The sequence below is a fragment of the Chiloscyllium plagiosum genome, unplaced genomic scaffold (genome assembly GCF_037043375.1).
Source record: "Chiloscyllium plagiosum isolate Xiang-an unplaced genomic scaffold, Cpla_swu_hap1 HiC_scaffold_17, whole genome shotgun sequence".
NCBI lineage: Eukaryota > Metazoa > Chordata > Chondrichthyes > Orectolobiformes > Hemiscylliidae > Chiloscyllium > Chiloscyllium plagiosum.
This window is the reverse complement of record NW_028270155.1, coordinates 35,930,869-35,949,339: the sequence shown is the minus strand read 5'-3', so window position 1 is coordinate 35,949,339 and position 18,471 is coordinate 35,930,869. Positions and strand designations below refer to the sequence as shown.

Below are 18,471 nucleotides of genomic sequence, written 5' to 3'. Positions count from 1 at the left end.
TACCCAAAGGACATCTGATCTGACACTAAATATTGATCTGAGACATATCCACAGAGGTATCTCAGGTCTCCAGAGCTTAATCCTGCCTATCCAGACCAAGAACAGACCTTGTTTTAGCTGGTCTAATCTCCACTCTCTGGGGTCCATATATCAGAGATTCTAAAATCTGATTTCAGTGGAGGCAGCTGGCCATTTAAACCTCTCATGCATAAAATATGGCCTGACACCATTTGCACCCTCCACACCACCACCACCACCACCACCACCACCACTGTGAAATGAGGAATGATGGTTCAGGTGCAGGCCTTGGGAGCCCTGACTTCTTTTGGCTTTTTCAGCACAAAAGAGACACTCTCTGTCATGGCAAGAATTGCAGGATGAAGTGTGAAATTCACTTTATGATGCATTGTTTACTTATTAACCACATATTTTTATTGTGACCATACGTACAGATTATGTTCAAGAGCCACTTGGGTTTGTTTTTCCAGTAAACGCCAACATAATAGACTGGAAGTCCAGAGAGGATAATGACAAATCCAATGCTACATTCAACAGGTGTCATCCAGATAGAAACAACAATCAAGAAGATGCAGGCTAGCACAAAAGAGATCGGCAGCAGGATGTTAAACTGCAAGGTAAAAGAAAGAAGTAAAATAGATTTCAAAGAAACATTTTAAACTTCATTAGCACTGAATTTCCATTTGAATCAAGTTTGCAGTTTCTTCTACATTTATTTTTTGGGTCACATAAATCAAAGACTAGATCAGCTCGATACAAACATCAATGGATTTATATCATCCTGTACAAATGAGAAATCTACCTGTCAAAACATAATTCAGCTCTAATACAAAAGGGCTGGTGAAGAATGGCTGAAATTTATTCAAGCACAACATTGATATTCTGAAATGATACTCAGCTGATGTAGTTTATATGGATGTTAGCAAAGCTTTTGACAAAGTTTCACATGGGAGACTGACTGAGAGTGTTAAAGCATATGGAACTGAGGGAAACCTGGCAAGATGGATCAGAAACTGACTTAGTAATAGGACACAAAGGTTGTCCAAATGACTTGAGGCCGGTATCCAGCGGTGTATCCCAAGGATCTGTACTGGAATCCTGACTGTTCATTTTCTTCATATTAATAATATGATATGGATGAAGATGTGGGTGTAATGTTAAGCAAATCTGCAGGTGACACCAAGACAGTGGTTCATCGCAAAGAAGATGGTTGTGGGTTTTACAGGAAGGTAAAGATGGGTTGGTCACACGGTCAGACCGGTGGCAGATTTGCTTTGTTAAGTGCGAGGTGATGCACTTTGGAAGAAGAAACAAGAGGAAGAGGTATTTAATGAATGGCAGGATACTGTGTAGCTTACAGAACAAAGGGATCTTGGGGTAATTATTCACAGATCGCTGAAGTCAGCAGTTCATGTGAAGAGGATAGTTGAGGCCACATATTAGATAATTGCTTTCATCAGTCACAGTGGCATAGGGTATAAGAGCGAGGAGGTAATATTGGAGTTGCATAGAGCATTGATTAGGACGCACCTAGAGTACAGTATGCAGTTCTGATCACTTCACTAGACTCATTGAGATGCACAGCATGGAAACAGATTCTTCAGTCCAACCAGTCCATGCTCACCAGATATCCCAACTCAATCTAATACCATTTGCCAGCACTTGGCCCATTCATATGCCCACACAGATGCCTTTAAATGTTGCAATTGTACCAGCCTCCACCACTTCCTTTGGCAATTCATTCCATACACGCACCACCCTCTGCATGAAAAAGTTGCCCCTTAAGTCCCTTGTATATCTTTCCCCTCTCACGCTAAACCTATGCTCTCTAGTTCTGGATTCTCCCACCCCAGGGAAAATACCTTGTCTATTTATCCTATCTATACCCCTCATTATTTTATAAACCTCTATGAGGTCACCCTCAGCTTTTGACGCTCCAGGGAAAACAGCCTCAGCTTATTCAACCTCTCCCTTTAGCTCAAATCTGCCAAGTTTGCAGATGACACCAAAATTGGGCGTGTAGTGGACAGCTAAGAGGGTTACCTCAGATTGCAACAGGATCTTGACCAGATGGGCCAATAGGCTAAGAAATGGCAGATGGAGTTTAATTCAGATAAATGAGAGGTGCTGCATTTTAGAAAAGCAAATCTTAGCAGGACTTATACACTTAATGGTAAGGTCCTAGGGAGTTTTGCTGAACAAAGAGACCTTGGAGTGCAGGTTCATTGCACTCCTTCAAAGTAGAGTGGCAGGTAGATAGGATAGTGAAGAAGGCGTTTGGTATGCTTTCCTTTATTGGTCAGAGTATTGAGTATAGGAGTTGGGAGGCTATGTTGCGACTGTACAGGACATTGGTTAGGGCACTGTTGGAATATCGCATGCAATTCTGGTCTCCTTCCTATCAGAAAGATGTTGTGAAACTTGAAAGGGTTCAGAAGAGATTTACAAGGATGTTGACAGGGTTGTAGGATTTGAGGTATAGGGAGAGGTTGAAAAGGCTGAACAGGCTGGGGCTGTTTTCCCTGGAGGGTCGGAGGCTGAGGGGTGACCTTATAGAGGTTTATAAAATTATGAGGGGCATGAATAGGATAAATAGGCAAAGTCTTTTCCTTGGGGTGGGGAACTCCTGAACTAGAGGATAGGTTTAGGGTGAGAGGGGAAAGATAGAAAAGAGACCTAAGGGACAACCTTTTCAGGCAGAGGGGGGTTACGTGTATGGAATGAGCTGCCAGAGGAAGTGGTGGAGGCTAGTACAATTGCAACAGTTAAAAGATACCTGGATGGGTAGATGAACAGAAAGGGTTTGGAGGGATGTGGGCCGGGTGCTCACAGTTGGGACTAGATTGGGTTGGGATATCTGGTCGGCATGGACAAGTTGGACCGAAGGGTCTGTTTCCATGCTGTACATCTCTATAACTCTAACCCTGGCAACATCCTTGTAAATCTTTTTTGAACCTTTTCAAGTTTCACAACATCCTTCCAATAGGAAAGAGACCAGAATTGCACGCAATATTCCAGCAGTGGCCTAACCAATGTCCTGTACAGCCACAACGTGACCTCCCAACTCCTACATTCAATGTTCTGACCAATAAAGGAAAGCATACCAAATGCCTTCTTCACTATCCTATCTACCTGCAACTGTACTTGCAAGGAGCTAAGAACCTGCACTCCAAGGTGTCTTTGTTCAGCAACACTCCCCAGACCTTACTATTAACTGTATAAGTCCTGCTCTGATTCGCTTTCTCAAAATGCAGCACCACATGTTTATCTAAATTAAACTCCATCTGCCACTCCTCATCCCATTTGATCAAGATCCCATTGTATTCTGAAGTAGCCACTAGAGAAGGATATGATCTCACTAGAGGGAGTATAGAGGAGGTTCATCAGGATGTTGCCTGAGGTGGAGAATTTGAGTTGTAAGGAGAGACATGGATAGGGCATTTTCACTCAGCGGATGGTGGGAATCTGGAGTGCACTGCCTGGGAAGGTAATGGAGGCCGGAAACCCTACAGCTTTTAAAAAAATATTTGGATGAGCACTTCAAATATCATAACATTCAAAGATATGGGACAAATGCATTTTTAGTAGTTGTTACATTGGTGCAGACCCGATAGGCTGAAGGACCTTTTCTGTGCTATATGACTCTATGAATCTATACTGGTGTATATTAGCCATTTCCAAATTGTAAAATACTTTCATGCTGACATCTTTTTAGGTCACAAATCTACTTTGAATATTTACAGCAAATCGTTAAATCCTTTGTTCTAAAAGGTCAGAAATGAAAATGCTTCAATCACAAAATACATTATTTAAAAGAGAAGGTCACTTAACTTCCGGGATTTTACACAGTATATTTTTCTTTGGCTTAGTGCCAAAAACCACTCCTTATGAATTGGACTGTGACTGAAAAGCACAGTATCTGGTGATACAGCCCTCCCCATAGAGTCAAATACCAGCTCCTGTCATTGTGACACAACCCCTCCACTTTATGTTAGGAATATTCAACGTACACTGAACATTACGTTGACCTAAGGGACAACCTTTGAAAATGACATGGCAAGTTCCCAACTCCCTGACAGCATTGTTTTATGGGATAAATACATATATTTCAAAGAATTCTTAAAAGTGCGACATGTTGTGCTCCAAGTTACTTGATTAGGTTGACCACTGATGACCTTGATTCCCAAGCGCTTTCCTACCTTACTTGATCTCTGCAGTGTATTAGATCCATGCTGAAGTTGAAGGATGTTATATTCCCAAATCTCTTTTAAAGCAACTCTGCAAACGACTCCCAGGACAAGAGATGTGCACAGGTGGCATAGATCACCTCACTTCAGAGTTTTGTTTCCTTCCTCCTTCTAGAAAATTCTAACCCTTTTACTGAGCACTAACTCCCTGATGGTGGAATGATTTTATTTTGTGCAATTACAAATTGCTGAGCTGGAAGTTATTGAGAAAGCCAAGGTTACATACTCGTTTTACTTTACACATGAATAGTATGAATTGATACCATTACAGCCACAAGATAGCCATCTTGTACAATACACAAAGGTGTCTTTGTAAACATGTGAAATGAATCAGGATTATAGCTGTCCGTTTACCTTAATAGGCCGCTCCATTTCTGGCTTCTTGTAGCGTAGCCACATCATTCCGACAATGGCTAATGCAATACATAGCCAGTTGAAGAAACTGAAGAAGTTAATGACAGAGTATATGTCGACAGAGAATGCGTACATCAAAGTCATCCAACACTAAAAATAGGAACCAAAAAAAAACATCAGCAACCAAAGAAGAAACTTCATAGATTCGATCAATTTTCTTCACAGTGAAACAATTCAGGCTGGCAGGAGGTGAGGAGGGTTGTGTAGGAAGTGCTGAAGCAGCAGTGAACTCCACAATGCCTGCATGATAAAAATGAAAGATTCCCAACTCCAAAGGCCACTTGACTGAAAAGCTTGGCTTCCAGGGTAAGGCAGTAGAAGTAGCTACAAAACGGTCCACATCCCCCATTCTGACCAGGGAGCACATATCACTGTGTGTGGGGTACTAGGGAACAGGGCATTACTTAGAGTAACAGAATGGGCCCAGCAGCTAACTGGAAAGGTACCTACCCTCTTCACTTAACAGTTCTTTGTCTCAGTTTAGCTAGTGGCTTTCTCGAAGCCAGGGAAACCTGGTAGGTCAGGATTAAATTTGCAGCTTAATAATTTTGAAAATGACAAGCTGTTTGCTGGGTACAGATTGGACATGAGGCCCCGCCTCCACCCACTTCCCAAATTCTCCCATCCCAATGATATAAAAGCTGAAAGTCAGGGTTTTCCATGTTTGTTGGAATTAAAATCTCCCTCTCATGATTCTACTGGGATACTAAATCTGCTTTGAACAAAACTGTTTTTCTGGAATGGTGCCAGTAAAATCATAAATTATTGTAAAAATTGAAAGAATGCAGAGCTCTAAGCATTTAGTCCATGGTTGCAATGGTTATGGGCTGGTAATGTAACTTGATCCTACCATCAGTATATTAAATGCCTGAACAAGTTCACTAATGGCACAAGGCCTTAGGCAGACCAATTTGCAATCAGAATAACTAGAATATTATAGTATTACTTCATTGAAGTAGCTAATGCACTATCTTGTTAGGTCATGAGAGAGGTGTACTTTCTTTTATCTATTGATCTTTAAAAGACAAGTGGATAAATCGTTAAGTCGATAAAGTGGAAGCTGTTACTTTATATTTACAACTGCTTTCTTCACAGAGGCGAGTTGCCCCTGTGAATCACTACAATCCATTGGTGTAGGTCGATACATAAAGCTGTTAAGGTGGGGGTTCCAGGATTCTGACCCAACAACACTGAAGGAACAGCAACATATTTCCACGTCAGGATGGTGAGTGGTTTGGAGGAGAACTGCCAGGTAGTGGTGTTCAATGTATCTGCTGCCCTTGAACGAGCATGGACTAAAGTTCTCCCTCCTGAAATTGTCCAGCTCACTCATATGCATGTGAAAGGAGATCGGGGATTATCGAAGCCCTCTTGCAAAGCTGAATTTGATGGAGGGATTGAGGATCTCACACTTCACAGCAGCACCACCAGGGAATAAGTACAGGGTACAGACCTACTAGCATTGCATGGCTTCAGGCCACAGATGAGTGATAGTAGGATGAGGGTGATAGGGGAGGAGATCAGCTTGCAACAGGCCCCACCTTACCTGATAGCAGGCGCTGGGTACTTTAGGACAAGGCATTCTTGTGCCCCAGAGGCCTCCACCAATCTGGCAGCTATGCAACTGACCTGACCACTGCTGGGTCAACACCAGTGACAGTAAATGAGGTCCTTAAGTGGGCATTAGTTGTTTGCCAAATGCCTGAGTTTGCAGGAGGTTAGGAAGACAGACTTAATTGGAATGTAGCTGGAAGGGCAGTAGGGCCTCACCTGCCACCCTTCTGCCAACTAAATACCTCAAAACTACCAAACTCATCACAGGGGAGTTGCATTAAATATCACCCACCATATAGGGCCCCTACATCACCTTGTTTATCAATTACCATTGGTGAAAAATCCAGAGAATATTTCATTGTCCAATTCAAATCAAACCTAATGTTTCTTAGGCAGTTCTCATTTGGGAGTTGCATTAGATTTTCAGCAAATTGATCCAGGGGCACCCAAATCTGAAGGATATTTGAATTTTATGCCCTGGCATGCAGCCATTATTTAGGTTTTCCACTGCTCTCTTGCCTAAAAACAAGATGGTGGCAGAAAAATATGGTTAAAAATAAAGTGAAAAGCCTTACTACCATACTCCAAACATAATCGAACCTTTTCTTCCCTATACAGCCATTTCCTCTGACTCCACCCAGACTTTGAATCATAAGTGTCAGTGGTGGGACAGTGGGAAGCTTTCTTTCTATCTGTTCCGCTTACCAGGTGGCGGTAGATTTTGGGTATTGCTGGCAACAACTTTTACTTCAGTAAGCTGGAGGGATAGAGCCAAGTATAAGCCTTGTCCATGTCTACAATAGTCTCCAGAATTTATCTTCATAGATCTCCTCCTATGCTGGCTATTTGTTTGTATCTTACAGGTTCTTTCTTCCTTTTAAAAATCCCCCGCCACCTCATCCAGCATTATAGCAATGACCCCACTATAGCATGACTATATTTTCTGGCCCAAGTGGGTGAGAGCTGTCTACTGGGGCAGGATGCAACCTTGAAGCCCAACCTGTCTCACCAATTGCATACAATCCAAGAAAACAGGTCTGGGCTAAAGTGGTCACAGAAAAGGGTTGAGACTCTTAGCCCAAAGAGTACAACCAAGAAGAGGAGAATTTAGTTCATCTGGGATTTGTTCAATACTGAAAAGAATATCTGTCCACCGTTTTTGTCAAAGATTGCAATAGATTTATCAGTCAGGGAATTTTATCTTCCACCTTTCAGTGAAGGGAAAGAACAATATGTTCACAGCTTTAGCTTTTTATCATGGACATCATTTGCCAAAGCAGGAAATCAAGCAGTGTGAAGAATGTGCAAGGTCAGTCAAGACAAAATACCATATTTACTCATGTAAAGGTAAGATCTTTTAGACTTTTTTTAAAATTAAATTTATAGGGTCGACTATTACATGGATACTTCTTTTGAGGGGCTGAAATTCAAGCTACAGTCCAAACTACTGTGTCATTAGCAGAAGCCCAATTGATCTCTAAACAAATTTTAATAAAACAATAAATTATGGTAATTACCAGATAAAGACAATAGACACAAAATGAATTAGTAAGCTTTCATTTATACATACAAAAAGTGAAATAGAAATAGAATATGGCTTTAAATTACAATTACATGGTACATCTTAAATTAAACATGTCAAATACAAAAGTTCATTAAAGTCCTGTAAAATCAAACTGTTCAACATCTTCATCACTGAATAAAGTTTCATAATCATCAGGGTGAATTATATCATCATATAGATCCTCTTCATCTCACTGTCCGTACTTAGACGCAGCACATCATCCACTTCTTCTTCTTCATCTATGTCATCCTACAGATAATTGTCCTCTGTAACATTCAATGCATTTGAAATTGCACATTTCTTGAATGACTTGAAAATAGTATCAGCTTTTATTTCCTTCCTTGAATCAATGATCCATTCATACATCAGTGGCAGTGATGGAGCCTGCATACTGCTTCCTTTCCTGTATGTTTTTTCTCCATTACACATCCAGTTATTCCACTACATTCTCATCATAACCTTAAATGGCTTAATGATATTAGCATCTGTTGGTTGCAAAGCACTTGTACGCCTGCCAGGAATTACAACATTACAATTAATGTTTTGTTATCAACAACAATCTTCACAAGATATGATATAAACTTGTCCCAGACAAGCAAACTCTTTTCCTTGCATAGTCCACCAGGTTGTAAATTCCAAACTTCCTTTATTCATTTTCTACATCCACCTTCATTCATCCAGCCTTGTGGGTGCATATGGACAACAATTCCTTTTGGAAATTTCTCCTTGGCAAAGTTTTTCTTTTAAAAACAGCTTTCAGTTTTAACTTAGTGCCATCAGCCATACAAAGAAAAACTAAAGTAAACCTTCTTTTCTTAAGGCCAGTGGGTTTCACCATTTTTTTTCCACCTTTGTGGTTCACAGTTCGATTTTCCAGCATGTTGAGAGTAATAGGCATTGCATCCATGTTTCCAGTGCATCAGAACTTGTAGGCTTCTGTCTGCTTACTTTTTATTACAAACTGGTGAAACTGTAATATCTTATCTTCTAGTGCATCAGGCAGCTTTTGTGCAATCTTAGTTCTCTGCTGAAGTACTAAGTCATGCTTTCTCATGAACTTTGTACACCATCCAGCACTTGCCTTAAAATCCAAAACTCCTTCCTTCTTCGATTCATTTTGTGTATAGATTCAGATGGCTTCATGACTAACACATTTTCCATTTTGACGATTTTCAAGTACTCACTCGGCAAATTTTTTTCTCCAATTGTGGCCACTTGCTAGGTTTACCTCTGTTGGCACACCCTCATTTTGGCATTGTCTGAAGTTGGTTCTCGCAAATTTCTCTGAAACTCCGAATTCTCTTGCTGCTACACAGTTATTTGTCTTTTCTGCATCTTCAATGACCTTCAGTTTAGACGCTGCTGTATATTTTTTGTATTTTCTGGAGGGCATTTTTACACAAAATAATGAAGAAATTTCAAAACCTCAACTAGATATATGACAGTGTTCCACGAGTACAACAGGAGAACTGAGCTCAGCTGAGCTGCACTCAAAGGGAGGTTGTCACCTGGTTCTGACCTATGTGTCTTATACTTTTGCGCCGAATTGGTGTGAATTGTACATCAAAACACAATAGCATGAAAGAAAAGTTCATTTCTTCACCATACCATTTATGTGCAGGATGATACCTTGACTCACAAATGTTGATCTGTTATCTGAAGAACTAGGGTCAACTTTTGCAGGAGACTGGGAAAATTCCAGATTTCTTTGGTCAAAAATAGGGGGTCGATTTTTACATGAGATCGACTTTTACTAGAGCATATATGGTATACAAATTAATTAGTTTAAAGAATAATTCTAAATTCTTTGGAAAACAGAAAGTGAACATCAGATTTCTGCTACTTTCACCACTGAAACTGCACAGTTGGACAGGCAGCAACTTTACCCTGAAGCCAGCTGTAAGGCATGTAACCTACAGCAACTTGTATTCTTTCATCAAATAGTGTTGTCAATTATGATAGCAATCATTTCAGGACTCAATGCTTCAAATCAGCCTGAATGGTTATGCTTTCAGTCTATGCCCATTAGTGTGCTAGGTTAACTGAATCCTCATTACATGTGGAGACTTGATTAAATCTATTTTTTTAAGAAACCTCTTCGCTTGGTGCCAATAACAAATCTTTAACTTTAACAACAGCTGATTGCATCATGCACATACTCAACTCTGTGATGCAGTCAAAGCTCTATGTGCACAGTCAGCCATTTGCAAGCAACACTCTTCAATGCAATATTATCTCACCGGAGCAAAATATTCCATACATTTTTATTTTGTATCCTGCAATGGCTGTATCTACTCCTATTCCTGTAATTTCCTTTGGGGTTGTAAACTGACCCTGATCGCTCTATTCTTCCATCACTGGCCTCTTGCATTCCTGTCTTTCTTCATCCTGCTACTTAGTGCTATGTCTTTAGCAGCTAATGCACCACATTTGAGGATTCTCCTCCTGAATTCTTCCCTTTCCACTTTCCTCATCATCTTTTAAGGCATTCCTCTGATCACGGTTTAGCTATTGCCAAATAGCAGATTTTTTCCATACAATGAAGTGTTCATGGATATTTTCTTGGTTAAAAACATCGAAGAGTAAACGTTGTTGTTATACCCATTTTGCCTCCACTAAAACATCTACACCTCTGTAGTGCACAGGTTTGTGGGAAAAGAAGTGCATACTACAGTTTTATGTAAAGACAACATGTATTTGGAAAATAATCCTTAAGCTGCAGAACTTTTCTTGTACTCAGATAATCTAATGATTTTGTTCATAAACTAAAACAGGTAGATACAAGTTGAAACATTGGTAAATCTCAAATTCCCTCTTCTCTTGTACATCCTCAACAGCAATTCTGCACCCATTGTGGTTTTTTTTCTGAGAGTCATAGTCATAGAGATGTACAGCAGAGGAACAGAGCTTTCGGTCCAACTCGTCCATGCCGACCGAATATCCTAAACTAATCTAGTTCCATTTGCCAGCACATGGCTCATATCCCTCTAAACTGTTCCTATTCATATCACCATCCAGATGTCTTTTAAATGCTGTAATTGTATAAGCCTCCACCACTTCGTCTGGCAGCTCATAATTACATAGCAACTTGACAATGCACTTCGCACTCCTACTTCTATTAAATCAGAAGTTCCAAAACAGTAAACATAATTCTGGCAGGCACTAATGAGTACAACCAGGGCACCTTAATGTGGATCAAATAAAAGTTCAAACTGCAGCCACCAATAACAAAATTGAAGGCTTCAAAATAATAGTTGTATGTTTTGCATGCAACTATTTTGTGTTAGTAACTTATAACTACAATCACACAAAATTATTGAAGTTACTTGAAAAGCCTCGTGTTATCAGTACTGTAAACGTGTAAGTTGTTTTGAATTACTGATCAGGGCTGGTTTTTTACTTTGTATACTTATGAAAAAATTATGCAAACAGTTCTGCAGCATTGAAATATCCTCTTTTTTATAGAATCAAACATCAATTAGGAAATACTTACAGTAAATATTAATGATGGCAAGGGAGTAAAACGTGTTGGGTGAATCATAGACAGAAGGCTGGGCAAGTGACCTTCTCGCGATCCCACAAAGAATAATCTGCAATAAGTAAAAGGAACTATTAAACTTTAAAAAAAAGCTATAAAAGGGAAAGCAAACATTTACTGATATTAATCCTGGGAAATGCCATTTGCGTTCTCTTTTTGTACCTCCCAGCTGTCATCCATCTTGGTTAGATTCCATACTTAACTATCTAGTGATAGCCATTGTTAATGATTTTGCTTCATCTTGCGCAGATATCTCTGACGTGTCCCAAGGATCTATCCTTAGCCCTTGTTACTTATCACTTACATGTTACCCTCAAAAGCACTGCATGAATTTACAATTTCATTTTCCATGTACACATTGACAGTATCTCAACACCACCTTTATCAACTGACTCTTGCGCTCTTTCCACATTGTCAAATTGCTTGTGCTACCTCCTGTACTGAAAGAACAAACTTATCCTCCAAACAAATTCCCGTAAGACTGAAGCCATTGTCCTCTGATATTGCCAAAAGCATCATTTCATAACTGTGACTCCACTTTTCTCGTTGTTGTGGTTCTGTTCGCCGAGAATTTGTGTTGCAGACGTTTTGTCCCCTGTCTAGGTGAAATCCTCAGTGCTTGGGAGCCTCCTGTGAAGCGCTTCTGTGATGTTTCCTCCGGCATTTATAGTGGTTAATAGAACAGAACCACAACAACGAGCATCTGAGCTACAAATCTTCTCACAAACTTTGTCCACTTTTCTCTCTAGCAATTGCCTGAAGCTGAACCAAATGACTCACAATCTTGGCATCAAATTTAGCCCAAGCTGGGCTGCCAAGCACAATTCCATAAAATCAACAGGATTGTCTACTTCTGCTTTTCTAACATTATTTGACTCTGCTACTATTTTAGCTCATCTGTTCCCTATTCAGCTTTTTCAATCCCTGGACTTGCCGGTTCCAATACATTGCTGGCCAGCCTTAAATCCATGAACTTGCAGTCAAACCTGCTACACCATCCTATCCAATATTATTTTTTGTGTGTTTGGTAATTTGGTTACCAATGACACATCTCAGTTTTGAATCTTGCTTTTGCACTCAACCCCAACCCACATTTCCTATCTTTAGAATCTCCACTGAACCCACATCCCTTTGAGATGATGTCTAACTCTGGCCTCTTGAACAGCCTAAATTTATGGAGCCTGGCCAATAGCGGACATATCTTTCATTGCAAAAGTTCTGAACTTCTATTTCCAAAATTCTCCTCCATTCTCTCTCATATTCCGTCTTTAAGATCTCATTAAAACCAAGGCCTTTTACAATGCTTCTGGTTATCTACACTGATCGCTCATTGAATGACATGGTACCAAACTTTGATAAAAAAATATTTCCGTGAAGCACTTTGGGACTTGGGGGATCCAATACAATCCATTTTCAGATTTACATCACTGGCATTTTCTAAAACACAATGCATGATGGGAAGATTCTTGTCATGTCTTTGGGGTTTTTCAACTGCCAGCCTAGAGAACTGTAAAGACATCTCCACTGCTATTCTTCAGGAAGGCCTGCCAAACCACAAGTCTACCAGGCAGTGCAAGGCCATAGCTGTAGCCTCCCTGGAATGTGTTCTCTCTGGGCACAAGTTTTATCTACTGGGACCAATCAGGGGCCAGCAGTTTTTGAATTCAGCAACGCCATGCTGGTGGGGACAATTGCTGGTAAAACAAGCTCCAGAGTCCCAGGATCACAGAGTACCTAGGCCACAAAAATGCTAGGGCTACAGGCTTGTACAGTGGGGATCTTAGGGCTTGAATTGGGTTGGTTTTCAGCAGCACACCCATCACCACTGCCCCTGAATATCCCAACTCTCAATTCCTTGATCAGGCAGTGAGTGCCTTTGATCGAGAGAAACCACACTGCACTCCCCTACTCCAGAGCAAGGCTGGATGCACAGTTTTAGTGGACATAGTTGTAAAGGCATTTAAATGGTCATTCATTGGCTAGTTATCAGCATCTACGAATGGTAGTGCAGATTTGCCAATCATGCGCTTTCCACCTGGAACTTAATTATGCAGAAAACAAAAGGGGGCAAGCTTTAAGAATGCCACTATTGCATCCCTAGTTAAATGCCCTTCCGACCTGCAAATCTGCCATCAGCAAGTGCAGAAGATACCATTCCATGTATCAGCAGTATTTGAACAAATGTCACTTGACTTTTAAGTTTATCAATACATTATTGGTTAGTATATATGCAGATTTCCGGGTCATACATTTACTGGTTAAGTTTTCAGTTTGGCGCAATAAACAAAGAAACTGAACTGAATTTCCCAACTCTCTCAGTCATCTGCAGAAAATATTTCTCATAAAAGACCTTGTTCTAAGCTCACAGTTTAATGTAGTTTTGAAGGAGTACCATATTGCTAGAAGAGCATCTTTTAGATAAAATGTAAAATGAGTTACATGTGAATGCAAAAAGATAATCCTATGGTACGGTTTCAAAAAGAGAGAGAATGCCTAGCCATGTTCTGGCCAGAAGGACATATTTTCACTCTTAGCAAAGCAAAACAAATACACCACTGGTCATCCTTTGCAACTGATGTTCAAAAAGCATACTGTATACAAATATCTACAATATTACACTACAAAACAGTGACTACCATGTAAGGTTCTGTGAAGATCCTGCAGGTACAATGAGGCATTACACAAATGCATGCGCTTTCTTTCAGAGTGAAGGATGATTTTCTTTTTAAGATCATACCATCACGAAATAATTAATTTGTAATTTTGCTATTGCTGAGATGAAATAAGGAATGACACGATTTTAAAAATTCAATGATAAATTTCAAACATCAGCATGCAGCAATAGTCCACTCTTTCATGAACATAGTTGGGGCAGCACAGTGGTTCAGTAGTTAGCACTGCTGATTCACAGCACTAGGACTCAAGTTCAATTCCAGCCTCAGGTTGACCCTCTGTGTAGAATTTGCACATTCTCCCTGTGTCTGTGTGGGTTTGCTCTGGTTTCCTCCCACAGTCCAAAGATATGCAGGTTATGGTGGATTGGCCATGCTAAATTACCATAGTGTCCAGGGATGTGTAGATTAGCCATGGGAAATGCAGGGTTATAGCATAGGGGGGTGAGTCTGGGTGGGACGATCTTCAGAGAGTTGGTGTGAACTTAATAGGCCAAATGGCCTATTTCCATACTGTAGAGTTTCTACGATGCTACGTTAAAGACGTTTGAGAAATACTCAAAAGTAGAGAAAGCTTTTTTTAAACATATGTAGGAATAATATACCACAGTAATGAATCTGCGTGGACACATCTTACAGATAATGTTTGCAGATCTAAGTACGGTTTTTATTTAGCCACAATCACAACAGATTAGATGGACTGCCTGCCACAAGTTATCTTGTTACAGGAGAGGTGAAGAGGGTCATGTAATAAGGAAAAACAGTAATAGGGTGGACACAGTACAATTTGGCTTCCTTTTTAGTAGCTATTCCAAATGGATTATAGTACAGCTACCTCCACACTTAAATGCATCTTGATGTTATAATCAGTCTAGTCAAAAGCTTGTGCGTGGGCTGTTAATACAATGTTCATTGCATTTTGTGGTAAGCAGGCAGTGGGCATTAATTGGAGTTGCACTTGAAAACATTTAAGAAGACACTTACTACACAAACAAACAGTGGTCTGTGTGCATTAGGAGCCTAAAACATCAAGTACTGTTGCTTGGGGAATGTGAAGGCACAAATTAAGAGAAGGAATTTGCATCAGTATGACACATTATCAAATCCTTAGAATGTCTTAGAAATTCCTTCACAATAAGTGGAGGAAAAATTAATTATTTTTGAAATGCATTGGTTTGATATATAGGAAAATACAGCAGCCAATTTGTTTCAGGATAGGTGGGCCAATGGTTTCCTTCTGTGCTGTAACAACTGTGTGAACAGAAAATGAATGACTTTTAATTTCATGGTGGTGTTTGAGGGAAGCAAGTTGACCTGGACAAATAAAAGTCGAGATTTTTATGTGCAGCTAAGCCAACAGGCAACTCTGATTAATATCTCATCCAATGCATTTCAAACATGCAGAGCTCCATGAGTAATACACTCAAGTGTGTGTTGGACTGGGAATTGGACCCACAAACTTTTGAATCAGAATGCTATCAGCAGTACTGATTCAGTGATCTGAACAGATAATTATGCAACTGACATGTCTACAGAAAAGCAAACTACTTTGAAAGTATAATCAATTAACACTTTGTCTGAGATTTCTTTCAAGGCATGTTCAATACCAGAAGAGAGCCAGAGTGGGATCAGTGGCAGCAGCCCTATTGGGGATGGAAAATGCATTGCTATACCAAAAGAGGAGTCAGCGGAATGATAGAGGCAAAACTGACCCCAGGAAGTAGGCAAGAGTTTCTGCAAAGGGTTAATCAAGGTAACTTTCTAGAACCAGAGGACAGGGAAAAGTATTATCCTTGTGCCCAGCTCCAAAAAAAAGTGTTCAAATGGACCTCCACTGCCAACCCACTGCCCTCCACTGCAGCCTCTGCTGCTCTCCTGAAGACAGTAATAACAATAGCAAAAATGAGACCCTGTGATCTTCCTTCCATGTTTACATGCAATGAGAAGCTCTAGGAACTTGCAGTTTGTTTTGCTCCAATCCATTCATGTAACAATATGTAATGAGGCTAAAATAGTTAAAAAGGACTTATGACTGTACATGTTCATTAGTTGTAATAACCACAAAAATAAAATAATATTTTAATCAGTTTACCTAGATGAAGTGAAGAGTGATCCATTGACAGAACCAAAACAAGAGAGTCCTACAAATACAGGGACAATCCAGGCCATCACTCCCAAGTGGATATTACCAAATTCCTTCATGACAAGAAAAAATAGTTTTAAAATAGAGATCAAATACAATGGCTTTAATCTGAGTTGTAAATATTTCAGCATAAAGTGCCAATGCAAAAAGAGATTAATTTATATTTTGTGTATCTGCAGAATCAAAATGTTTTCAGCTATATCTAGTTTTGAATGTTGGTTTATTTAAGCAACAGAATCCTATGGATACTGCAAATGAGGGAACAGTAGAAATAGTGTAACTATATAGCTGACAGAAAGAACCTGCCCTGCGTGCTTCAAACAACATTCTTTGAATTTCAGGATTTTGACCAAGTGACTGCGAAGGAATGTCAATATAAATCCAAGTCAGGCTTACGTGTGACTTTCAGCGCAACCTGTAGCTGGTGTCCCCATGCATCTGCTACTCTTGTTCTTTTATGTGGTCAAACTTGAGGGTTTGGAAGGGCTGTCGAAGGAGACTCGGTGTCTTATTTGAAGAATGATAGCGGGAAAGAACTGATTTACCTGAGCCCCTTCCCAAGTGATGTGGCTATAGGAAATGAACCTTCTTTACATCAGAATCTTGAAAGCAAATGTCAGGTACTTGAACAGAAACTCAGTTTTGAAGTCACATGCCCTATTGGATGCTTCCTATCTGTAAATTACACAATCCAATAAACTATCGGGATACCATTATTGTTGAGAACATGTAAAGGTTGTGTGCAGGTGATAAATATGCTGATTTACATACAAGTGCAAAGTACATAAAAGTACACTTGAAAAACAGATACACATTCAAGTCCTAAACTTCCAAGGTTTGAAACCTCACCAAAGATAATCACATTGCAACCACTATCAGAGCACTCCAATGTGGATTATCAAAGATAAAAGAAAGAAAGATACAAGTTCACATTGGGCAATATATGAATATCCACCATTACTTCAAGGCTTATATTTAATGGCTATACAATGCTGATGAAAACATGAAAATTTGCAGAAGCAGCAAGAATAACACTCATAGCTAAATACTTGTAGCAAGAAATGAAAAAACTATATATGAAAATATATCTCTGACTTGAATCCTGTTTAGTAGGAGTGCAACATTGCCTTGTTGCACTCATTTGTAACAACTTACCACAGCAACAGCTTCTGTGTTTAGCATTAACTCAGGAGACAGGGTAGTAAAATATGCCATATTGGTCAATACGTAAACAACTGTTACTATGGGCATGGAGATGATAATAGCACGAGGTAAATTCCTGAGGAACAAAAAAATGAAAATCATTTTGATCTTTTCAAAGCATACATAGTGTATTTATAATCTTAACAGCATAGTTGTGAAGCAGAGGCATAAGTTACTTCAATATCAATACATTATGGCAAATCAATGCACAAGACAGAGGTCCAATGCTTTAACATTCAAAAATTATATTAATAAGCAGCAGACAGACAGAAACACCAAGTACAGTGTTGAGCTCTTTGTTGAATAATTGTTGTTCTATTTAAGCTTTGAGGTAACTGCCTTTTATTAAAAAGCTGCAAAATCAATGATCATTTTTGTCATTATGGTTATTCAATCTATTTGCAGGCTAAGTAGGCTAAAAATCAATTAACAGGGTGAGGTACAATGAGAACCTTTATAGAATCAGAGTGTGAAAGTAGGCCATTTGGCCCTTCAAGTCCATCCTGATCCTCCCTTCCAGATCCACCACCCTCCTACTCTAATCCTGCATTTCCCATGGCTAATTCACCTAGCCTGAACTCTATGGGAAATTTAGCATGGCCAATCCAACTAACATGCACATCGTTGATCTGTGGGAAGAAACCAGAGAAGCAGGATGAAAAATATATAGACACGGGAAAGTGTGCAAATGCCGCACAGTCAGACAATCACCCTAGGCTAGAATCAAATTCAGGTCCCTGGCTCTGTGAAGCAGCAGTGCTAATCACTGTGCCACCGTGCCGCCCAATGATCTTATAGTGTCAGATTTCCAAGGACAATTAAATCAAAGTTGTACTTGGCTTTTTAAAGTAAGGAAACTGTATATAAACAAAGAAGTTGCATTAAACCTAAACATCTTGGTTTATGACTCACCTGGAGCATTGTCTGCAATAATAGACACATTGTAAAAACAATCACAAAATCTTGCCAAGTGCACCAAACAAGTTTAACTGATTAATAGCAGAAATTAGGCACTCATGTTACATGAGGAACTATTGAGAAACTGAGATTGTTCTATTAAGTAAAAGAGAAATGCACAACCATTCGTTTTCATGGAGGACTGTTAACTAGAATAATCA

At 39.7% G+C, this 18,471-nt stretch overlaps 1 protein-coding gene across 1 annotated transcript in view; it reads right to left on the bottom strand.

Moving 5' to 3' along the window:
• The window catches only part of slc7a5 (solute carrier family 7 member 5), a 90,237-nt gene that overhangs the window by 8,755 nt on the left and 63,011 nt on the right, over positions 1 to 18,471 (bottom strand). Inside the window, exons 5-9 of the mRNA XM_087995838.1 lie at positions 17,306 to 17,429; positions 16,100 to 16,203; positions 11,291 to 11,387; positions 4,620 to 4,769; positions 451 to 628 (exon numbers count right to left, since the gene is read on the bottom strand). Of these exons, the coding sequence (XP_087851964.1) occupies positions 451 to 628; positions 4,620 to 4,769; positions 11,291 to 11,387; positions 16,100 to 16,203; positions 17,306 to 17,429 (653 nt within the window). The remainder of the gene's footprint in view (positions 1 to 450; positions 629 to 4,619; positions 4,770 to 11,290; positions 11,388 to 16,099; positions 16,204 to 17,305; positions 17,430 to 18,471) is intronic.